This window comes from Botryllus schlosseri, chromosome 16 (genome assembly GCF_051294905.1).
Source record: "Botryllus schlosseri isolate E-star chromosome 16, Bs_hap1, whole genome shotgun sequence".
NCBI lineage: Eukaryota > Metazoa > Chordata > Ascidiacea > Stolidobranchia > Styelidae > Botryllus > Botryllus schlosseri.
In genome coordinates, this window is record NC_137251.1 from 3,779,067 (window position 1) to 3,801,518 (window position 22,452).

A 22,452-nucleotide genomic window follows, 5' to 3' on the forward strand; every position below is an offset into this window, starting at 1 on the left:
TACACGGATTATCGCGGCTATTCGTCAAACGATAACGGTTGAAAAAAAATACGTAATACTTCGAAAGCGGAGGGGGTGGGGGCGGGCGACCGCCCACCTCGCCCACCCCAAAAGCCACCACTGAGTGTAGGACACTACGGTCAGACAGTGAGAAAACTTCAGAATCCATGCTATGTTCTTTCGCGTCGATGCTCGCTCTCGTGTGACCGCAAACGGACCGTTTGAAACGGTAATTAAATTTGTGTGTTAAAGTGCTATACTGGCAGAGACTGAGTCATAGCCCCACAATATCGCACGGGGACTATTTACATCGCCGCTGGACCAAAGTTTCAATTCCGTCTATATAAGTTGATATAAGTCAGATGATTACTAAGCCACCTGTGGTAATCTGTATCTCTAGTATTGAAATCTCCCTCATACACAGACACACCAATACCATGCAGTGCCTTACACTTGTATTTCAGAAATAGTTTTTTGCAGCAAGATCCAATATCCAGTTGAATACGATAAGTCAATATCTATGATGACGTCACCGAACGGTATAAAATTGTTTATTAGGCTCAACAAAAAATTGCCCAAACATGAAAGAAAGCAGCAATGTGACGATATCAATTGGCGATGTCCTCAGCGACGTGGACGATGTCAGCGATGTCAACAATTCAACATGGATATAGGCTGCTTTGGCGATGTCAGAATATCCTACCGCCAGAGGTTGCGCAAGTTTCGGTCAAGTTAAGTAAGGCTGGGGGAGTGGTTTTGGCTAGATTGTGCTTTTATACAGAGGTGAGTAAAGTAGTCAACAAGTCTTCTTAGCCTACATAGAAGTACAAGTATAGTAACGCAGAATTCTACTCAGGAACGATTAGCAGCAGTGGTTTCTAAAGCAGTTCATCACTACTTCAATTAGAAGTAGAATTTGCTGTCTTCGAAAAGTACTCAAGTATGGAAGTAGTTTCGAAAGGGAGTCATAAATACGCTCTCATGGACCGGCAAAAGCTGGAAACTGACACAGACGGTGCCGACAGGGAGGTGGATGTATGTTTTTATACATCATATGAAGGATATATATCTTTACGACAGCATGAGGATTCGACCTTTGCTATGGAACATAGGCTTTATATCCTTTTTCCATCCCAGGCCCCCTTTCAGATAATGTGACAGCATGGTGTTCTCCCATCGAATTCGTAATAAAAGGCCCGTTGTTAATAAGACGATGAGCGATACGGATACGTTGTGTTGGATTAACGATTGGTGCGATGAGGAAGTTGACTGAAAATATGGTAGGCTACATCGTATAATTCTAAACATGTTACTGAGTTCTATAGATATTGTGATGAAAATGTGAGATGGACTAGTCGACGACTATGTCGGGCCTGAAATTGCGCTCGTGCACCACGCATGCAACCACTATATCAGCGTTTCTCAACCGGGGGTCCGCGGACCCCTAGGGGTCCGCGAAGCAATTTCAGGGGGTCCGCGAGACCTCTAACTTTCAAAATGGTTGATAACCAAATTTTTATTTTATTTTTGTAGTTGAGAAAGCATGAGGCAGTTTCACATACAACTACTAAAACCTCATGAATCATATCATCATAATAATCGTCTGACATAAACTATCGTAGCATAGCAATTTACAACGTAGTAAATTGCTATGATCGTAGTGTGGGAATTCATTTTCCTTGCCAATTTTCCAATAACCTTCTGATACAAACATATTGCAGTTTAGAGACGTTTAGTGGGGGTTTGTGGAAAAAATAAAAATATGGAGATAGTAACGTCAATCAGGGTGACTTTGTAATGTCTGCGAAACCTTCTCGATTTGAAGTTGTCAGTCTCATCACATTAGTGAACAGTCGTTTGAAATAAAAAAAATTCCGAAGTATTTCCTAATTTGTCCCAATGCAGGGATTGTAACCTCGCCACGAAATCCATTTTATCCTGTGATATACATAACCACTATTTGAACAGCTTCTTGGAGGTACAGAACTTCAATATACAATTGCATAGTATATTCATATTGAAATTAGCCCGAATATTTTCGGCTGAAACTCGTCATAAGTCGGACAATGCTCTTAAAGCTCGGCTATCAGATTTGGCGCATTCTTATTGCGGATGCCCTATCGCCAAGGCTGTTTTTTTCACGAACAAGGAGTGTTTCGTTGCTATCAAAGCATTACGCTCCAACCCTGAAATTCATATCACCAGTTATATTGGTATGCAGCCTTGTCTTGTTAATGTTCAATTGCTCCTGGTCGAAAATGTTTGCTCGTAAATATATATGTAAACCGAACAGAACAAGTCGACTGTAGCTTTCAAATAAGATCAACTTTATTTAATTTGAGCGCTCGGGTCGTCATCTATGGGATTAGCAATTACGCTCCCGTTTCATGCTATGAAGCGACAACAAATCTGCCGTTGTCGCATCACTCGACCGTGACTCTCGTGTTGCCCATCTATCCGTAGGTTAGTTATCTATAGTTTCACAATCTAGCAATAACCTATTATACCTAGCAGCCCATGACGTGTCCTGATCTGGAAAAGTGGATCTTGACTTTTTTTTAACGTTTGACCTGTTCTAGCAGACCAATGTTGAAACTTTCTGGACAAAAGCCATGAAATATATTTTCCCCTTTTTATAAGTAGTATTAGTAATTTTCTTTCAATTACGAGTATTATACGTTGAGTTCTAATTATAGTTTTAGTTCTATTGTCCGGAAAAACATATATGTTATGTTGAAGTATAAAAGCAAGTGCAGTACTGCCATATATTTTCCGAAAATAAAGCTATACACTATATGGCATTTTTACGATATGCCGTATTTTTAATTGAAGTATACTAATCGCGCAAAGTGTTAAAGCCGTATCCGACACAACTTCTCCTTATTACTCTCCGACTGAACTAGGGGCCCTATAACATGGGGGTGGGTGCCATGCCATGATATTCTCTAAAACGGGGTGTTCAAGTAAACATAGAATTAGTATCGCATTTCCATATCAGTGCTATCATTTACATCCCATGATGTGGACGACTGCTTATACTGTCAAAAATTGTCACCTCCTGGGATGCATCAATATGAATCAAGCTCTCTACACCTTCCGCATAGCTCCATTTGCAGATTTTGACAGTTCATGCGAACAAATTACGATCGTTTTCACAACTACTTACTTACTGGAGTAGATTTAAAGTCAGTCAATACTACTTCTACTTCAAGTAGTTTTAAGTTGCTTATGAAAGAAGTACTTCTACTCGTACTTGAGTAGATTTTTTCGTCGCTTCTTTTACTTCTACTTGAGTAGCTTTTTTGACTACTTTGACCACCTCTGGTGTTAACCCCGTATCCGACACCACTTCTCCGAGTTACTCTTCGACCAAACTACGCGCCTTATACTACGGGGGAGAGCGCCATACCATGATATTTTCTAAATCGGGATGTTCGAGTAAAAGAGGATTAGTATCACATTCCCATATCAATCCTATCATTTTCATCCCATGATGCGGACGAATGCTTATGCTCTCGAAAACTTATACCTCCTGGGATGCATCAATATGAATGAAGCTCTGCACCTTCCGCAGATTAGTGCGGAGCATGGACCGGAGCAGGATTGGATATCCGGCCGGATTTTTCAATTTTGGCCGAAGCCGGATCGGAGCCGGATCACTACTGTTTTGATACGGCCAGAATCTTCATGGATAAGCATGAATTTTGTAACTAAATAACTACCAACCACCCACACGCAAGTAACCGCCAAGCCAGTGCGAATATAAACGAGCCGTATTTATAAATTAACGCAACCCTCGTACCGTGTAGGGCCGGATTTTTGACCGGATTTTTTCATTTCTGGCCGGATCCGGATCGGATCCGGACCAGAGAATTGAACAACCGAATCGGAGTCGGACCAGAGAATTTGTCGATCCGCTCCGCACTAATCACATATAAAGCTCAATTTGCAGCTTTTATTTGAGCGTCTTCAGTGTTGGGATCAAGTCACTACCTTCGAGTCACGAGTCATCTCGAGTCATTGCAGATTTTGACTCGAGTCAAGTCAAGTCAATCGATTTTCAAAGGTGACTCGAGTCAAGTCAAGTCACTCGTTTTTTGGAGGTGACTCGAGTCAAGTCGAGTCAAGTCAAGTCGAGTCACGAGTCAAGTCACAATTCAAGTCAAATTGAATTTTTGAAGTACGAGTGGTGATTCAAAGTCATTACATTTTGCTAGCTGCGTGAGAGACAGATTAAGGGATCATTTATCTTGAATCAAATAACGAATATCTAGTTAAATATACATACAAAAGACGCTGTATCCCTCATGCACACGTAGAACTGCTACAACTGTACAGCTACATGATACAGTCAGTTATCATCCAAAATATAGGACCTAATGCGAAGCTTCGAGAAGTTGAAACAAATTGATATGGCAGAAGAGCCTACACTACCCGTCTACACATCCGTGATAATATAAACGCACAAACTATTTGTTCGATTTAAATCATACAAGCGGGCCGGTAAATATGAGCACTGCGCAGCATAAGCGTCATACGAAAAACTGACTCGAGTCTGACTCGAGTCAAGTCATGACTCGAGTCATCCCAACACTGGCGTCTATGCGAACAAATTACGATCGTTTTCACAACTACTTACTTACTTGAGTAGATTTAAAGTCAGTCAATTCTACTTCTACTTCAAGTAGTTTTAGGCTGTTTTTAAAATGACTACTTCTACTCGTACTTGAGTAGATTTTTGCGTCACTGCTTCTACTTCTAGTTGAGTAGCTTTCTTTGCTACTTTGACCACCTCTGGTTAGGTTGTGCTCATGTTGATGCATAAAAATCCTAGGTAGCACGACTACTTGAGTACCACAAGGTATCAAGAAGGGATGAAATGTGGTAACCAAGTGAGGAAACCAACCGCGTCCCGTACCTTTTGTGCCCCATATTGCAGAGGTAGCCCAGTTAAAGACCCGACGAAAGAAAGCACTCACAAGGAATGGAAAGAACTAGTAGAAAGGGCCACGGCTTGAACAAGATCAACATCGAAAAGAACTACGACATTGGGCACCCTAGGCCGAGGTGGATGTTAGATTAAACGCAACTGCATGCGTGTCGTTCGACATCTTCCTATCTGGTCATTACATCGCATTGTGTCCTATCGCATTGTACATTGTGTGTGACTTGTTCAGAAATATATAACCCAGCGAATATTATTATTATCATTTGGGAATCAAATTACCAAACAAAAGGTCAGCCCCTTTTCGAGACCCCCAGAAAAACGACAAACGACCACAGTAAAATCGGCCTGGTAAAAATTATGACCATAGTCGTCGACAAACACCATGAATACAAGAAAACGCATTGCTATATCAAGTATGCCGGACCCCAATTGTGGAACAGCATCTCACCGGCTATCCGACAGTCGTCGAGCATGTCCGGTGTCTGCATTCAAGTCGAAATACAAGCAATTTCTTCTAAATGAATACTATAGTCAGTCTTCAGGATTACCGGACCACGACCAAACATCGACCTCGCCCTCCGCCACATGCCACCTCATTTTGTCGCTTGCGTCTTATATTCTCTGCATTACTTTTCATTCAGTGTGCATGCCTCTTCTTTACTATGGGCTGGGCAAAATCGAGTACCTGAGTGATTCGATTCTGAATCACGCATTATGCTTCGAGTCGAGTCGAGTTTTCGAGTATCACTCATTATGACGTAATAACAGTATGTAGGATGTCCATGCTCAAATTTGCACCTTTTATGCGTCGACAGCGAATATAACGCCTGTCATCCATCACAATAGAGATTATTTGGAATGTTTTCGACTATACCAGTGTCATTGCACTTTGTGACATGTTGTGGGTTGATCATGACTTCAGAAATATGTTCTTTCCAATATCGTTAGTAGCTTTGTACTATGTGTTTCGTATGCTGCGATACGGCCAATCAAGGTTTGCAGCCTTCCGAAGTGGAAACTAGTATCGAAACTATAATTCTCGTCGATAAATCAACTTTCCGTGGTGTGAATCGTAAATCGTCACTACTCGAAAATATCGCGTTATAATACTCGACTCGAATCATTAGAATTATTACTCGATTCAGATTCGAGTACTCGAATCATTGTGCCCAGCCCTATTCTTTACTTCGCCTAGGCTAAGGTGTGTGTCTGATCTTAATGGCTACTTCAAGTTGTCTCGACACCTTCCTATCTTTTCATTGTATCGCAGTCTTGTGATGTTTTTAAGCGATGATAATATTAATAAACCTGATTGATTTATGCCTGATTGATTGATTTATAACCACAGACAAAAAAGACAGTAGATAATCGTGACGATGGATGGTGATTATTATTTCTGCCGATTCCGCACACAACGTGATTTTCTGTACCGCGTTCAGTCTGCTGGAGTCGTCGTTGCACATTTTCAGCGCAATCGCTAAAGTATATTATTGCCATCATTACATGGATGACACATGATGACGGCAAAGTATACACTGACTTTCTCACATAGCACTTTTCATTCAGTGTGCATGCCTCTTATTTACTTCACCTAGGCTAAGGTGGGTGGCTGATCTTAATGGCTACTCCAAGTTGTTTCGACACCTTCCTATCTTTTCATTGTATCGCAGTCTTGTGATGTTTTGAAACGATGAAAATATTAATAAACCTGACTGACTGACTGATGACTGACTGATAGCAAATTTATATTCGCAGCAACAGTACACCAGTACTATCTAAGAGTGATTTCAATAGGATGCGGATGCGGATGCGGACTGGTTGTGGACTTGTGGTTACTGAATACTGACTTGCTGGCCCGATATAATAGATGACTAACCTAGTAAACCTACGGTTAGGGTTGTAGAATGGTACTACATTCGCATTCTACCCTTCAACCGTCACCACATCCATGTTCTTTCTCTTTTGATATCATCTTACTTCAATGGGCACTTGGGCAGAGCTGCGAGCCACACTCGTATCCTCGGCAGTCTGCATCAGTGATCTGGCGACTGCCGACTCCGATATATAATATCCTCGGCCCTTGCCAGACTGAGCGTAATGACCCGCATAGGCACCAATGCTAACAACATGTTCAAACCGTATTTGCAGTATTGATACTAGTGATAATGGATAAGTTAAGAAGCGTTCTAAATGGGAATGATGATGGCGGTGAAGATGGACTAGTCACTTCGGTGAGTTGAACGACTTGATGAATACCAATATATACAACAGCGAACAGCCCAATTTTTATACGATTAAGCCCAAGGCTGAAGGTAACGGATGTCGTTCTGGTTGAATGTGATGCTTGCTACTTACAACCGGTGGGTGTCTACTGCGAATTCATTTCATATTGAAGCATATAACTATATATACTGCGCTGGTAGTGCCGTTTCTGGCTGTATCACAAGGAGGATAAACTGTATTTTGTTAACTTGTTAGGATTTTATAAATAGAAGGGGATCAACGAATTTTTTCTGCCTGTAAATGTTCTGTATACTTGTATAGGACACTGTTTCCTTGAACGTATGGAAGAGCAAGGATATATAAATATAATATCTACGTTCAAGTTTGGATCGTGTTGTGAGTTTGGTTTATGGCAAAGCCACTTGAAATGAGATACCTTTTCCGCAATCAATTGCACATGGCGAGGATGAAAACCTCTACTGTGAAAACATATGTCATAAGAGACGATGTAAAATCGAGAACCCGCAATTCGTGCATTTTGTCAGGGATGGGGGCGGCATTTTTTTTCGTTGTGTGCGAACACTTACATTTGCCTGCACACGGTAATATTTGGTGGGCCTATGGCTTTAGTAGCCTGCTATACGCATACCTTATTAGGCAGTGATCCAAATGTACACTGATCCACTGTTCCTATATGACCCTCATTAAATGCGTGTCACCATCAATTGGGTTAGGCCGTTATTCATTATGGCCTTATGGGTATGTCGACTTCGGTCGGGTCTCTGCACCACTGTGGCTAGCTGAACATGGGGCGCATGGCTCGATACATGTGTGTAATATCAGTCGAGGAAGTTCCGGATTTTGAAGCCAGTTGCAGAAACCACAATCCATGATTTGTTATTATTATTAGCTTACTAGGCCTATAAATTTCGTATTTGGACCTGCGTAAGATAATGCCTGGCCTATTCGCATTCACTGAACTTTGAATCCTAAATCCGCTAATATTTTAAAACCTGAATCTTCAACAAAATCTTTTCAATTCAGAAAGTTCAGATATGGCGTGCTTATTATATTAGTCCGTCATACACTCTATAATTTACTGGATACCTAGCAGTTGCTGCATCCTGATTACGCATCATTTTTTATTTTATAATTTTATTAGTGCATTTACCGCTTTGGAGCCGAATTAGGCTATTTTCATTTTGATTCTACCGATTGGTTTAAATAATAAAAAATCTATTCATGATTACTGCTGCAGTATTATTCGAATCTATTGAAATCTATATGTTATGACAAGAGTGGAATCATGTATTATTGTTGATTTAATGCACTGAATAAACTGTGACGGTGCAGCACTGCTTTTATTGTAATAACCAGTTTTCTTTGCATTGATGCCATGTAAATGATGATAATTTGAAGTCCACCACATGTCATCCTTTTATATTAAAAAAGGTTGTGCCATTATTGGGTTAAGACTAGTTTGCGGTAATGTGCTGACTAATGCAAAATATTCTCAATGAACTTATTGCCTCACACACTGTATGCCACAACACCAGTTGCATGGCAGTAATATACATTTATCACACATCCATCACCCATCACCATCAGTGCTGTGCTGTACCTGCCTGCTTACCAATGGCTTGTTTCTTCGTATACTTTAGCGATGTAACCAAACCGTGCCACTATAATATGAAATTTTTTTTCTCGCAAAAGTTTTGGTTTCCGCGATAATTCCACTTACCAATCATTCTTCAAGTCATGCCATAATGGCAGTTCTAAGAAACTACAACCCACAATCCTTTGTGAAGAGACTTGTTGTAAGTCTACAAGGTTCAAAAAAGGAAGTGATCTCCTCTAACGTGTGTGAGCAGTATCACCACCAATGTGAAATAGTATCTCAGCTTTAACTGATCAACGCGTATTGGTAGGGATTCGGTTTTGAATTGCTTGATGTGGCTGGATGTTGGTTAATTCATATATCTTATTGACATTACCATTAATAAAGTTGTATTTACAGCTGAATCACTTGAGTATGGATTTGTTGGGGCTGACCATCTGTATTGGATTTGTAATTTTCAATTATTCAATTCAGGATATCGTAAGTTTACTATTCAGGTATTGCCTCTGCTTCCCAGTATTAGTGTGGGCTGAATGAGCACTTCTATTATATGGTGCAACAAAATGTTTATGGTAATACAGGAAGTTGATCATATCATCCAATGTTGAGCAGTTTATCAAAGATTTATAGTATAAACTTATTGAATAATTTGCCTTACATAGAGATAAATTTCATAGTTTTTTGTTCAACTTCAACTATTCAGAGGTAGATTTTCAATTGACCTATATGGCAGGAACTGGTGTCTTTAATTTACTCCATGCCTATATAATATCATATCGTGATTTCATAACTGCATTTTGTTAAGCAACTTATTAGATATGGCATGTACAAATATACCAATTATGGTGACATCCTCAGTAACGTTTACTTAGTCATCATCACTTCCTAAGTCTTTTGTTAGTTAGCTTTGGTTTGTACCAAATTCACCATAAGGTTGCCAACCAGCGCTTGGGCAGGATGATTTCAATTGATGCAGTGTTTGAATTGAGATATGGCTAGTGGGTGCCGTTGTTGTATTGTAAGTTTTGCTGATGTGGTCCTTGCTTAAATTTGTGCTTCAGTATTGTTGTTGTTAGATATGCCTATCATTCCGTAGAGTAATCCTTGTTTCATTGAAGTGCTATCATGCAATTAGCATTCTTGAAAATCTTTTAGTAAAGCTCAACTTGAGATTTCTGTGGTTGTAATGAACAATTGCTGTTTTGTTGGGTAGACCTAAATTGGTGTTGTGAAGATGTATATTGTAGCCTACATTAACCTTCATGCACTGGCATATGCCAATAGCACTGTTAACTGTCAAACCCTTCCATTTTTGTGACAAGCAAACGGGCTTATTCTGCAAATGAATCTAGTGTGCCTCGTGTGTAAATAAGTTTCAAAGAGAACGAGTGTAGTAGCAGATATTCATTTGTTTCCCACCGCCGCTTTCCAAGCAATTCTACTTGACTATAATGCTTCTGACCATGCTTTGTTCACCTCTGCGTGTTGTAGTACCTAACTAGGATCTAAATTTGAATATTGATAATGGATTCATTACGAAAAATGCTCAACAACGACGAAAGAGACGATGAGGAATCTAGCATCCTTGGAGGCGATGTAAGGATCCCATTTTCATGGAGACACGTGTTAGAGACCTGGCATTTCACCCATTATGATTTGGTTGATTATAGTTTTCGGTTTTCGTTGGGCTGAGCAATTTGTTTTCATCGCCATCATCCCAATTTTGTATAATTCGAATATTAATTTGGCTTGATATTATCTAAAGCAGGGTTGTGTAACTCAATTTGAATGCTTGATGTCATAATTACCAATATGATTGTTATTAAACTAAGTTTTGAATATTCACGTTATAGCTGACGCTTACGGTAACCCCTGATAAATGTCAGCTCAAAAAGCTATGGTAATAAACAGATTATTCTAATCAAGTTGGGTCGTGGGCTGGGTTCAAAGACTTTGTTTGTGTGTGGGCTAGACCGGTCAATTGATACCAAAACCCTAATCCATCGATCCCCTCTGACTTGAAGGTCCTTGAGCTTACAAAGTCATTTGTTCAAGTGTGTATTTTCAAAGTATATCAGCTCAGGGGAGAATTTTTTCTTGCTATGACTAAAAATTGTATCCGTGGACACCCGAATCGTTGCTGATGAAAAGGTTGAATCTGACCTAGTATAATCAGAGCTTGACATCCCTGCCTTAGACCTTATATACCATGTTGAGAAGATGTGAGATATTAGAGAAGATAATCGACACTGGACAATGATGATATGCAAAATTGAACCTGGGCACGTACCGTAATAAGGTTAATCTACATTTCCTGGTAGCGACAAGCCAGAGTCAGTGATTCATATTGTTTTGAGACTGCCTTCGTCCCAAAACTGATGTTCACATTCATTGCTTTTACATGCTCGATGCTTACTGCAAAATTTTGCTTTTGACAAGGGATACGATTTTGCTCTAGAATCGTAACACTGACATCAATATTAATGACTTTGATGAAAGCCCTGGGACACGCTTGGCCTATTTTCGTCGGATTTTTGGGTGTTGAACACACTAATCTCGCCAACTAATCCAATTTTCTATTGATTTCTTGCTGCGCTAGTGGCGTGCTTGAGTGAGGTAGGCGGAGAATGCGATTTCTGTAATTTCACATGTCTCATGAAGTTGTGGTTATACTCTACCGATCATAACGGCTTATGTCACATTGCAATTTGAAAATCATCAAATTGTAACCAGCCATTAGTGTATTCATTGAACGATAGACATAGATCGTCTTGTTGCTGTGTATGTTTCATCTGTCCTGACAGTATAATTGTCATTTGTTATGAGCATGAGTATTTCTTGAAGTTGGCCATGGCTCCACTTTGCTAATCAATGGGAAAAAATCGCATGATAGCTGTTAGGCAATATATGCTACGGGATATGTGAATGTGCATACCTATAGTCTTATTAATGATTGTAGCGTGAAAAACTTGTTCATGCTGTATTTTGTGTGAAGATTTAGATTGAACAAATTTAGGGGTCCAACTTCTAATTGACGAATGTCGTAACACAGTAATAATGCCAGGTGGCCAAGATGATATACCTTGGCAATACGAGTTCAGTTCTTACAGATACAACAATAGTAGTACGGTACCCAGGTATCTGCGACAACCGACAAATATCTCATTTCACACATTCCTTTCTCATTACGGCTATTTCCATCTTAGTGTGGATGCATGTCTGATTTTGATTATGAATTATGCATGCCCCTTCCGATTTAATAGTTGTAACGCACTCTCTTGTAGGAATTGATGGATTTTGCAATTTTTCTGTTCGTATGTTGTTGCAGCTTTGTTTTCCGATCCGATACATTGAGACAAGCATGATAAAAATCTGGATATGGTCATATCTTGATTTCAGCCTGTGGCCGTCCTGTTGGCATGACTTATCTTGGAAATTCATTACTATCTGGTGAATTTCCACAGCGTATGAATCAATCAATGTTACCTCACATATAGAATTTCCCCTGCTTGCAGCACTCGGAAACACCATACCCTTCAGTGGAGCATGAAATATTTGTGCCATGTTTTTTTTCTATGAAGTGAACAATTATCTGCATGGTTAATTACGAGATAAAATACCATTGATTCCTTTTGAGAATACGGTTTCGATTTTGACTGCCAGCTAGGCATTCTGGGCCAAGTGTTTTGTGAGATTGCGATTCAAATAATTGCTGAGAAAATCATAATTCATAATCGATGGAATGGAAACTCCAATAGATTTTCCTGTCCAACTGCCTTACTTCTCTAAAAAGAATGTCTAGATGTGGCACACTGGGATCCTTGTGGACAATGTCTGTACCCCACTACTGCAGCCCTGCTTGTTATGCTGAATGCATTATGGTCCTGCGTAATACGGGGACATTTCTTCTGCATAGAGACTACTAAAGACTCTTTCTCTACTCACATGAGTGTACAACTCTACGTTCCCGATTTATATTTTCATCTTGGATATGCTTTTAAAAAAATAGTTACTTATAAAAAGTTACGAGCAACGGTTATGAACTTGATTCTACATTATTTTCATGTCCGCGTTGTATCAAATCATCTCATTACGATGATCGAACCGCTATCAATATAACCCTGCCTGTTCTTACTCGCCTCAATTCTCTTGCAGGTTACTGGCGGCGGAGAAAGCCTGTGTCCCTCTCTGAGCTATCAGACCAGAATTCAAGGATTTATTGGGTGTTGCGTTATTGGTATTATTTTTTCAATAGTGGTGAGTACTCGGTAGGATATGCTGTTCTTCACTAGAAATCAGTGACGATGTGTGCGATGTACTATATGCCTTTTGAGGTCAAACTGATCTAATAATTAGGCCGGGCGCAACGAGTTCAGTACTTGCATCTGAGTTGAGTATCAATTGTGATACTTCAAGTCTAGTATTGAGAGTACAAATAATGAAAATATACACCCGTCAATCACACCAATTTAGCAATGATAAATCTAGTTTCGATATTTCCCGCCGTGTGAGCCTCAAAATCTCGGTCTTTCAAAACTCTGCATTCAAAACTTGTCACACAAAGTTCTACGTATTTGTTACCACGACATTGTGCTGCATTGTCACAAAACGCGATGAAATAGTTATGGTCAAGAAATATATTATTTTTGACGACATTTTTCGAACTATCCAGGTCAATGTCACTGTTACGATGGCATAATAGGTGTTACTCGAATACTCCATCCGACGCAAAGCTTTGTACTCGGAATTAAATCATACGGGTACTTGCTTTTGCCTGGCCCTACTAATTAATAAGTAGTTAAGACGTGATGTAGCCTAGCTACAGCTCCACAGTTTTCGGAAGGAACATATTTTTCTTAGTTATAAATAGAACTAGAAGAAATTCTAAACTTAGAGGTGGTGGAAAGGGAATGGTTTGACAGTTACCCGGGTGATTTGAAGTAGATCGGAACAAGATTTATTTTTGTCAATCGACACTGGCAGCTTATATATAAATAAATAAAGTTAATATAAAATGGCCAGATGAATCTTTTCGACTAATGATGTACAAGTAGGTGTCATTTACCAAACTCTGTTTCTGTGATCCAAGGACTACATTGTTCGGTTGTTCTGAAGATTTCTTATCTAAATAGTCATGGAAATACTTGAGTATTCGTGTACAAAAATTGTTGATGTGTAAGTAGTCTGAGAATATCTTACAGCGAAAGTAGTCAAGCGCTACTTGAGCACTCTCAAATAGCAGATATGCTTTGTTACTGACCACTGCTGTGCTTATATTTGCCTGGCTCATTTGACTGACTGCTGCGGTGAAGAGCTTCGGCTGGTGCATTGCCTTTCGCAACCACTTTTCAAATTCTATTTTCAGGGGGTCATATTAGTTTTCTTTGGAAACTACACAGGGTTCGCTGTATTATATACCTGTGGCACTTTGACCGCGATTGGAAGTACATTTTTCTTGCGTGGGCCTATGTCGCAGTTGCAGAGCATGTTCAAGGAAACACGGATCATCGCCACAGTTATTATGATTGTAAGTTGGATTTATGGTTTAGTGAGGTACGGTAGGCGGCATTTTGAGATTAGTGTCATCACTCCGCCATGGAATTAGCTCAGCTACCTGCTCTAAGATGTTTATTAATGTGATTGTAGATGTAGATATGTGCATATACGTACTGAAGGTATCATACACACCGTAATTTGAACACAATGCCGACAATGAACAATTGAAATAAAAATGAATTTGAATGTAAGGCTGTACTGGGAATGCGTTGCTGGAATACTTAGCTGGGATTTTGTTTACCAATAATGATGTTGGACTTGGAATATCGTATTGTCACCAATTAGTCATCTGATCTTCAATACCGTACCTAGGGTTGCATTCAAAACAGTGTTTTGAAACACTTTGTTTAAAACGTGTTTTAAACAGTGTTTTAAACGAAGGCCTTTAAAAAAATTGTGTTTTTTCAAGTTGTAAAATTAGCCATAATTGTGTAAATACTTTCCAAAAAACATGTTGTATGAGCCTACGGACAATTACAACCCGATCTAGCCGACGCATATCGATATGGGATGTATGGAACCCTCAAAATATAGTCGGTTCAATAGCAATAGTACAGATATTTCGTCAAAGGGGCTACTTTTACCCCATCTTTTCAATTGTCAATGTCATTCCACTATGGCGTCACAATTTGAATACTCGTGACGTCATGGCTTGAAAACAAAAACACAATAAAAAACACATTTTAAACGAGGGCCTTTGTTTTAACCATGTTTCACCGTACCCTATGATTGCATAGTTAATTGGCACTTTTATGTCGTCGACCTCGGCCGGTGCTTACTCAGATTAAACCCAGATTGAGTTATGTATTTGCTGTCTGAAATCTGATAGGATGTGTGCAGTGGTTCTCGACCTTTTTATAGTCGTGGCACACTTTTCGGTTTAAAAAGATTCTGGGACCCATCTTTTCTGATGCTCTGCTTGAAATATTTTGAGAATTCTTTCTCTGTGACATTTTCGCAACAACTAGTACCTAAACAGATTTGAGTATGGCATATGACATAATAACCACGTTATTACTGAGAATATATCATTAGTGTTGTCAGTTTCCGTTAATTTTATAATCAAATTTCTTCCCATTGCTGTGATGGCTGCCATTCGCAAGCCTGTTCACTTGTCATCGTTATTTCACAGCAACAAAATACTCTCCATTGTTCGAAATTGGCACACAACATTTGGGATAAATTAGGCAAGAATTACAAGATAATATGTTTTGCTGTGATAATAATTAGACAAGCTAGTCAATATTGTACTCCTCTGCCTCTGCGGCCCATCAGTTCAACGCTATTGTTGCGAACTATTTCACTGCTGATGACCTAACCTTTGACGATTTTCGTTCAGCTGATGTTAGCCCTCACATTGATGGCTGGATTATGGGTAAGTTTTCGAAGTGAATTGCATGGTTTTGCCCTGCGAGTGACCGTGAGTTTCTTTACAGTGGCACAACAAGATATTATGTCTGCTATTCTGCGTCCTGCAGTTCCTCGCATTCTCGTGGTATTCCATCTCTTACATTCCATTCGCGCGGGACGCCGTCAAGAAGTGCTTTGGATCCTGCTTGTCTTGATGCGATAATTCCCGGACTATATTGTCGGAATTCTGCCTTAATGCAGTGCCTCTCGGATTTCAATGATTGATATTACGCGCCTATCTCTTACATATTAGCCTTATAGGCGATAGATTTTCTGTTCCTTACTCATCACTGAATAAAATGAACTTTGCAAGTTGCGCGGATGCAGCCAGAGGATCATATATCTTCCATCTTAACGGAACCAAGGTCGTTGGAGTGTATGGGTGGAGTGATTTTGCGATTGCAGACAACTGTTTGCAGCTGTACGTAGTATAGACCTGTGGTTCTCGACCGCTGGTGTCAGGCCGTGGCATGTTTCCGCTAGTCTACCGAAGATATCAGAATTTTGTATCTCAATTTCAAAATGCAAGAAGTTGGAACGATTATCCATTAATTAGATGAGAGAAATGAAACATCAAATTTTAAGTTGATTTAGTTGTTTGAAACGCATTTTCTGCATCGTGCTGTGCTAGAGAGTTCATCACAATGGTGCAAGTGTTGTACGAAACAGAAAGCGAAATTACGTTAAATTCCGACAGTCCAATCAAGTGACGCGAGCTTGGCCTTCCAGAACATTCAAATCTTCGAACGGAAACAGGTATAAATATCTCGATCAAGAACGTATCATCGAATGAAGTTTCAAATATTGCATTGAAATCCATACATTTTGTGAATAATTTTGATTTTTTAAGGTTCACTGGTCCGCTATATTTGTTTTGAAGTTTTACCGGTCCTCGAGGTCAAATGGCTGAGAACCACTGCGATAGTAGGGTTACCATACGTTTTCTTATTAAATGTTTTGTTGAATGTACGTGAAAGTTGGACAGAGATATAGTAAACCAGCGCTCCAGTGACGGTCCGGCGGGCTTTTCGGGACTTGAGCCAGGAATTTTTATTTTGTCAACCAACGAGAAACTGATAGAAATTCTATATTTCATTCGGGAGTTGAGCCGCAAGGTTGACCTTTTTTTTGCTAACCAACCACCAGCATTCTAGGTCTCGGGAATTTTCAAAAAGTATCCTCTTCAGATTTCCAAAGTATGGTAACGATATGCTATAGGCCAAATAATATATAGGACTTCATGTATCGCTTTGTTGGAGAGCCGCTATATGTGTCTTGGACAAGGAAGCACCACAAAGTCTGTTGATTGTTTTTCATATCATTACGTGTAAGAACATTATAAGCTTCAATTAGCCTCATTTCAAAACCTAGCTCAGGGCCGGTCAACCCGTGGCCCGCGAGACAGTTTTGAGTGGCCCGCGAGGTAATTTCCGAAATTAGTAATATTATCAAAAATGGATTGCACAGATTGTGAACTTGCAAGGCCAACCAAAAATTTGATTAGTCTGGCCGCAACTCTTGAGATTTGATTGGATAAGATATCAGTTCCGACGCATTAGCAGATCCATGAGCCATTTTGGTAGATCTTCGTACACTACAATAAAGCAGAATACTTTTCGATAGATTTAGCATAAGTAAAAATCTAATACACGCTTCGCGCAACATGTTGTCACTCGATTTTTTGCTTTTAATATTGTTATCTCTTTGTGAAAATGAAAGAACGCCTAATGTATCGGATGGAGTGTAACTATATTCGCGATTACGAGACAAAGTGTCATTCAACATTTGCCACCTTGCGTTTGCGCTTGAAGAAAGACCGTCGACTATGAAACCTAGGCCCAAAATGATTGACGCATGTTGGTCAAATCTTCCGATATCGATATGTCCAGGCGCCGAATAGTTCATTCCTTGCAAACTGAGCCCAGCGATATACAGCAGGCCCGCAATATAGTCAGGTGACAATATTATTGACCTACGAACTTCGAAAAATTTTCGCGCTTCGCGCGGCTGGTGGCCCGCGCAATAGTTCGTCAATCAAATGTGGCCCTTTGGCTAAAAAGGTTGGCCGCCCCTGACCTAGCTCATTCTGCACTTCAAACAATTTGATTCCATGCATGCAAATATACGTTAACTAAACCAGTCAATCACTTCCAAAGTTGACATATCCGCAATAACAAATATTAAAATGAGAGATTTGAAAGTCGAAGCGGAGGAAGGTTTCATATGAACAGCAGTTGAACATGGGTAAGTCGACCCCCAAGGAACATACGAACACGGTTTTCGTTCGGGGCGCCCGCACACACGGTGACTTAAGGGGGATCGAGTTAATATTCCCGAGTCTCGGCGCGCAGTGCGGCCGAATTTGATAACGAGTGAATCCCAAGTATACGATTTTTTTTGTGCACCCTACCGCGCATCCCCAACACTGTTGTACGTCCCTCTTACCATCATTTCACCATGAAGTACTCTTCCAATCTCTTCCTTCCTAGCGAACATACTCCAAGATGTATACAAAAAACGCGACTCTTCCCTCACGTATGGTCTGGTCATATTAAATCTCTTTCGCAACAACTTTGACGATTTGTGAATAGTATGAGAAGCGAAATCCGCAGATCTGTCTTTCATGCTGTCACAACATGCCACTGGAATCGATAAACATTCATTGCACCAAATTCCACTTCTTGCAGCCAGAAACCCATTCCCAAACTGACAAAAATAGCACACAGCACAGTAATTTTGGTTGTTACGATTTATAACTGCCACAAGTTCTGGTAGACTAAAAGAATCGGATAAAGAAATGTGACATAGAATGAAAAGGAAAGTATTATTGCTCGGAAAGGAAGATAATTCTGATTCGGATCGACGGGCACAACGTATCATTGGAAAGATAATGTCAAATTCTCTCGTCGATAGTCTTGATAAACTCTGTAGCGGCCGTGAACTGCATCCACCAATACGAATCTTCACCGGTCAGCGTGTCGCCGAGGAAACTCTGCACATACTGAACGGTGGACAGCAGATGGCTTGGATTGGCCTGGAGAAACGAAGGCGGTCAGTTTCAGATATGCAATGTTGATCAGTCTGATCTTATCATTTAAAGGCATCACGTTTGGAACACTAGCAATCAAACATGCATTTCAACTACCTCAGGCGTCAGCTGGTGTGCTTTACACTGTTGGGAATAGTTGTAACTAGTATTGTTGTGCACATCACGTGAAACACCAAAAATTTTGACATGCTTATGGGAAACATTAAATGGTGATGGTTATGGTAAACACCAGAGCAGCAGAGATGAGCATGGATTAGGATTAGGTTTTGAAAAAACAGGATTTGTGAAATTTTGTCGGATTTGGATTGGATTTGGATTAGACATTTTTTTCGGAACGGATTAGGATTTGGATTGGATTTATCTATTTTCTGGGAGATTGAAATGTCGTGTGGCGAATGGCGACAAACTTTATTCAGATCAGTTATTAATGTACTTATGGTTACTAAGTTATCTAGAATCAAGTGAATCGTTAGTTGTGAAAGAAAATTTTCGAATCCCTCCATTGCATAAATTAGTATTTTTTCTGAATTTCCAGTTGGAATCGGATTAGGATTGGACATGGACTTGAATATGAAAAAGTTATGGATTTGGATTTGGATTTGAAGGTTCGGATTTGGATTGGATTAGGACATAGAAATTTCAAATCCGCTCATCTCTGCAGAGCAGTGCTCCTCAACCGGATCCCATTGTGCACATAATATGCTTGGGGCGCATCAATGCGAAAAGGTAAACTAGCAAGCATCACTAAATCAGGGAGGGGTTCTTAAAAACTGAGGTTAGTGGATGCCTTTCTGGTATGAGTACATCTGATACATACATATTCATACTCACAGTTCATACCACAAGTAAAAAGGTTGCACGAGCTCATCACAACAACTTCAAGGGTACACGAAACGAAAAAAGGTCGAAGAGCACCGCACTAGGCCGTCCCTTCTTGACACCCTGCTCAAATATTTACGGAATCCGTACCTTGATAAGAACAAACACCAAGACCGGGGTGAAATCGTCTGCCCCGGGCACGTTGCCCTCGTCCGCCAGCTTCAGTAGGTTCATGATGGTGTGGCAACACCGCAGTACGGCTGCCAGCTTGTCCCGCGGAGTCTTGTAGGCGTTCAGCGACCTGGCCTCGGCTTGGGCCGACGACCACGGGCACTCGTTCAGGTAGCTATCCGAAATGAGGAGGGCCGGATGCTGCGGCGTGACCACCTCCTGCAGTCGTCTGATATGGTCGTTGAATAATCTGGAAAAAGACTCGTTCTTTTTTCCTGCAAATCGACTCGGCATTGTAGACACTCGAGGTGATCAGAAACAGAGTATAGTAGAGTAGACAGATTTTCCTACATGCTTGGTGCATGCTACTTATGTTTAAGACTACTTCCAATTCTACTCGAACAGGTTTTAGGCAAAACTATGTACTTTTAAAGATTTGAAATTTGAAAAATAAAAACTAGGCTACATTCAAGATAAGTTTGATATTACAGTGGGATTCGAGTCAAATTTTCCACCGTAAATTACTTGCAAGTGGTCATTGGGAGCGATTTAGCCAGAACCCGGCTTTGCGACGACAGAAAATGTCGCTAAATACAGTGTCTGGTTTGTCGCGTTTACCGACAAAAAGGTTGAGAACAGAAAAATATTCGATGACAATCGCACAAGCGTAAGAAGGCGGCCTGTTGAAATGCGTTTCAAGAAAGCCCGCAGAATTACAAATAGCGTTTCTCAAAATGTGTGCAAAGAGAACACGACTACTCACTGGTCTCTCATGATGTCGCCGTCGGCGTTCGGGAATATGGCAAGTTTATAGATATACAGAAATATGCTCCTTTCCACGGACCGTTCTGCCAGCGCTAAGTGGTCCTCGCCGGCACCTGAATAGACGCGGAAATGTACAACAAGAATCGCAGCATCAACAATAGCAACAACAAAAATGGCGTTCAACGATGCACAGCATTCAAATATTTTTGAATCGCAACTCAGTAACATACAAAGCCAACAAAATCACTCAATAACTCCACAGTTTGACCACGCCATCCACTCACATTCCCAGTACGGGTCTTTGGCCAGCTGACCGTTGAGAAAGCGCAAAAAATTCTGAACTAGAGACACTTTCTCGTCGGCTGCGGTTGCCTGCGAAAACTGATGCCGAAATCCGGACAGCTGCTTCTCCATCCGCTTCAAGAACAGCTTCACGAATATGGAACTTAGGTAATCGCTGAAAAAAAAAAACGAAACTTGAGTAAAGTATACATTCAATAGAGATTAAAGTAGTTCCTGCCTCAAGAATATAGCGACAGAGTTTCTTACAACTCAAGTCCTGACTTGACTCGAGTCAAATCGCACCTGCTGATAACAAATAACGGAACATCCAGAAGGAATCACAATTCCCAGGGAATATTTCAATCGCAAGTGTAGTGCTTATCGCAAATGCGAATCGATCCCCTTACCGGCAAGTGTCTTGGTCGCGCTGCGTGCACTTGAAGGAATGTTGCAAGCCGGAAAGGGCGCTCAGCAGAGTTTGCTTTGTTCGCACGAGATAGGTAACATATGCGGAGCGTCGTTTGTGATCGTTCCACAGGTTCTAGAGAGACGAGTGATGAAACAGGGTAGCAATGAAATAACTATAGGCAAAAAACTAGAAATATGCCCGTAACATGAGAGTGAACGATTTAACAACAAATGTATGTACCTTTACAAAAATCCAAATTTTAGAATATAAATAGACGGACATTTGAGATCGTCATTTCATTATCATTATTGTGTGACTGACGACAGACATACAGACATTCAACACAATTAGTAATGCCTGGAGATAAAACTATTTTCACTAGATTATTGCATAAATATTGTTCCAATATATTCGTGCTCAATTCACCATATCCATTTTTTAGTTCTTGTCTGTTTTCTCAGCTCACAAGAGCTTAGCTCCAGCAACCAATTTCGTGGTACAATTAAAATTGTAATCTCTTCGATAGCCACCCACTCTACACCCCTGTCCTACACGGTTGTGATCAGCCTACGCACCTGTAAAAGCTGCCTACAGCTCTTGTTGTCGAGATCCTGTATGCAACGTCTGGTCTCATGCAGCTGTGCGATCCGGGAGTGGTCCTGCAGATTGACGGCTTCCGCCACCAGCAACTGCAGCGACATTAGCACCTCGTCTTTGGCACTGTGATAGAAAACCAGACGTGTTCAAAGTTGTACACGCCGCTACTGTAGTAGAAATAGAAGCAACGTCGCATATCTCTACTCAATTACAAGTAGACGTGACAAATAAAACACACATCACAACCAGTTCAAGTAGAAGAACAAAATGAAGATCTGAATAGTACCCAGGGAACCAGTTTTGAAAATAGATTTGAACACAAGGTCACACACTCTCAGCAATCATATGGTTGCTACATTTGAAATCACCAGATGCGTCCTCGCAGCATACGCGAAATGACTGACGACACTACGAACAGCATTTTTCAAAATATATTCAGTCACCCTGATGCACTAGTGTGGAACGACGTGCAATGGAGCAGAATGGCCAAATTTCAGAACTGCATTCCACAACCGCATGCTATACACCTGTTATCTCAATTTCCCCCTGAAAGAATTACGACCTTCTAGGTGTCAGAAATCGTACCAAGCAAGCAACTTTTTTGC

At 40.5% G+C, this 22,452-nt stretch overlaps 2 protein-coding genes and 1 long non-coding RNA gene across 4 annotated transcripts in view; 2 read left to right on the forward strand and 1 right to left on the reverse strand.

The window, feature by feature from the left end:
* LOC145458615 (uncharacterized) overlaps positions 1 to 18,717 on the forward strand; it is a 361,279-nt gene extending 342,562 nt beyond the window's left edge. Inside the window, exon 2 of the long non-coding RNA XR_013921168.1 lies at positions 17,645 to 18,717. This is a non-coding gene — a long non-coding RNA (uncharacterized LOC145458615). The remainder of the gene's footprint in view (positions 1 to 17,644) is intronic.
* On the forward strand, positions 7,095 to 16,081 carry LOC145458612 (vesicle transport protein SFT2B-like). Of its 2 annotated transcripts, none has more exons than XM_080337032.1 (5): positions 7,095 to 7,179; positions 12,945 to 13,046; positions 14,155 to 14,316; positions 15,685 to 15,720; positions 15,782 to 16,081. In XM_080337032.1, the coding sequence occupies exons 1-5, from the start codon at positions 7,114 to 7,116 to the stop codon at positions 15,908 to 15,910; spliced, it is 495 nt and encodes a 164-aa protein (XP_080193158.1). In that variant the 5' UTR covers positions 7,095 to 7,113; the 3' UTR covers positions 15,911 to 16,081. The 2 variants fall into 2 exon arrangements, with proteins under 2 accessions (XP_080193158.1, XP_080193157.1); XM_080337031.1 differs by lacking the exon at positions 7,095 to 7,179 and adding an exon at positions 7,202 to 10,385.
* The window catches only part of LOC145458603 (GTPase-activating protein and VPS9 domain-containing protein 1-like), a 30,730-nt gene continuing 26,764 nt past the window's right edge, over positions 18,487 to 22,452 (reverse strand). The window contains exons 25-30 of the mRNA XM_080337019.1: positions 21,826 to 21,970; positions 21,249 to 21,382; positions 20,844 to 21,016; positions 20,558 to 20,672; positions 19,774 to 20,044; positions 18,487 to 18,789 (exon numbers count right to left, since the gene is read on the reverse strand). Of these exons, the coding sequence (XP_080193145.1) occupies positions 18,649 to 18,789; positions 19,774 to 20,044; positions 20,558 to 20,672; positions 20,844 to 21,016; positions 21,249 to 21,382; positions 21,826 to 21,970 (979 nt within the window). The 3' untranslated portion in view covers positions 18,487 to 18,648. The remainder of the gene's footprint in view (positions 18,790 to 19,773; positions 20,045 to 20,557; positions 20,673 to 20,843; positions 21,017 to 21,248; positions 21,383 to 21,825; positions 21,971 to 22,452) is intronic.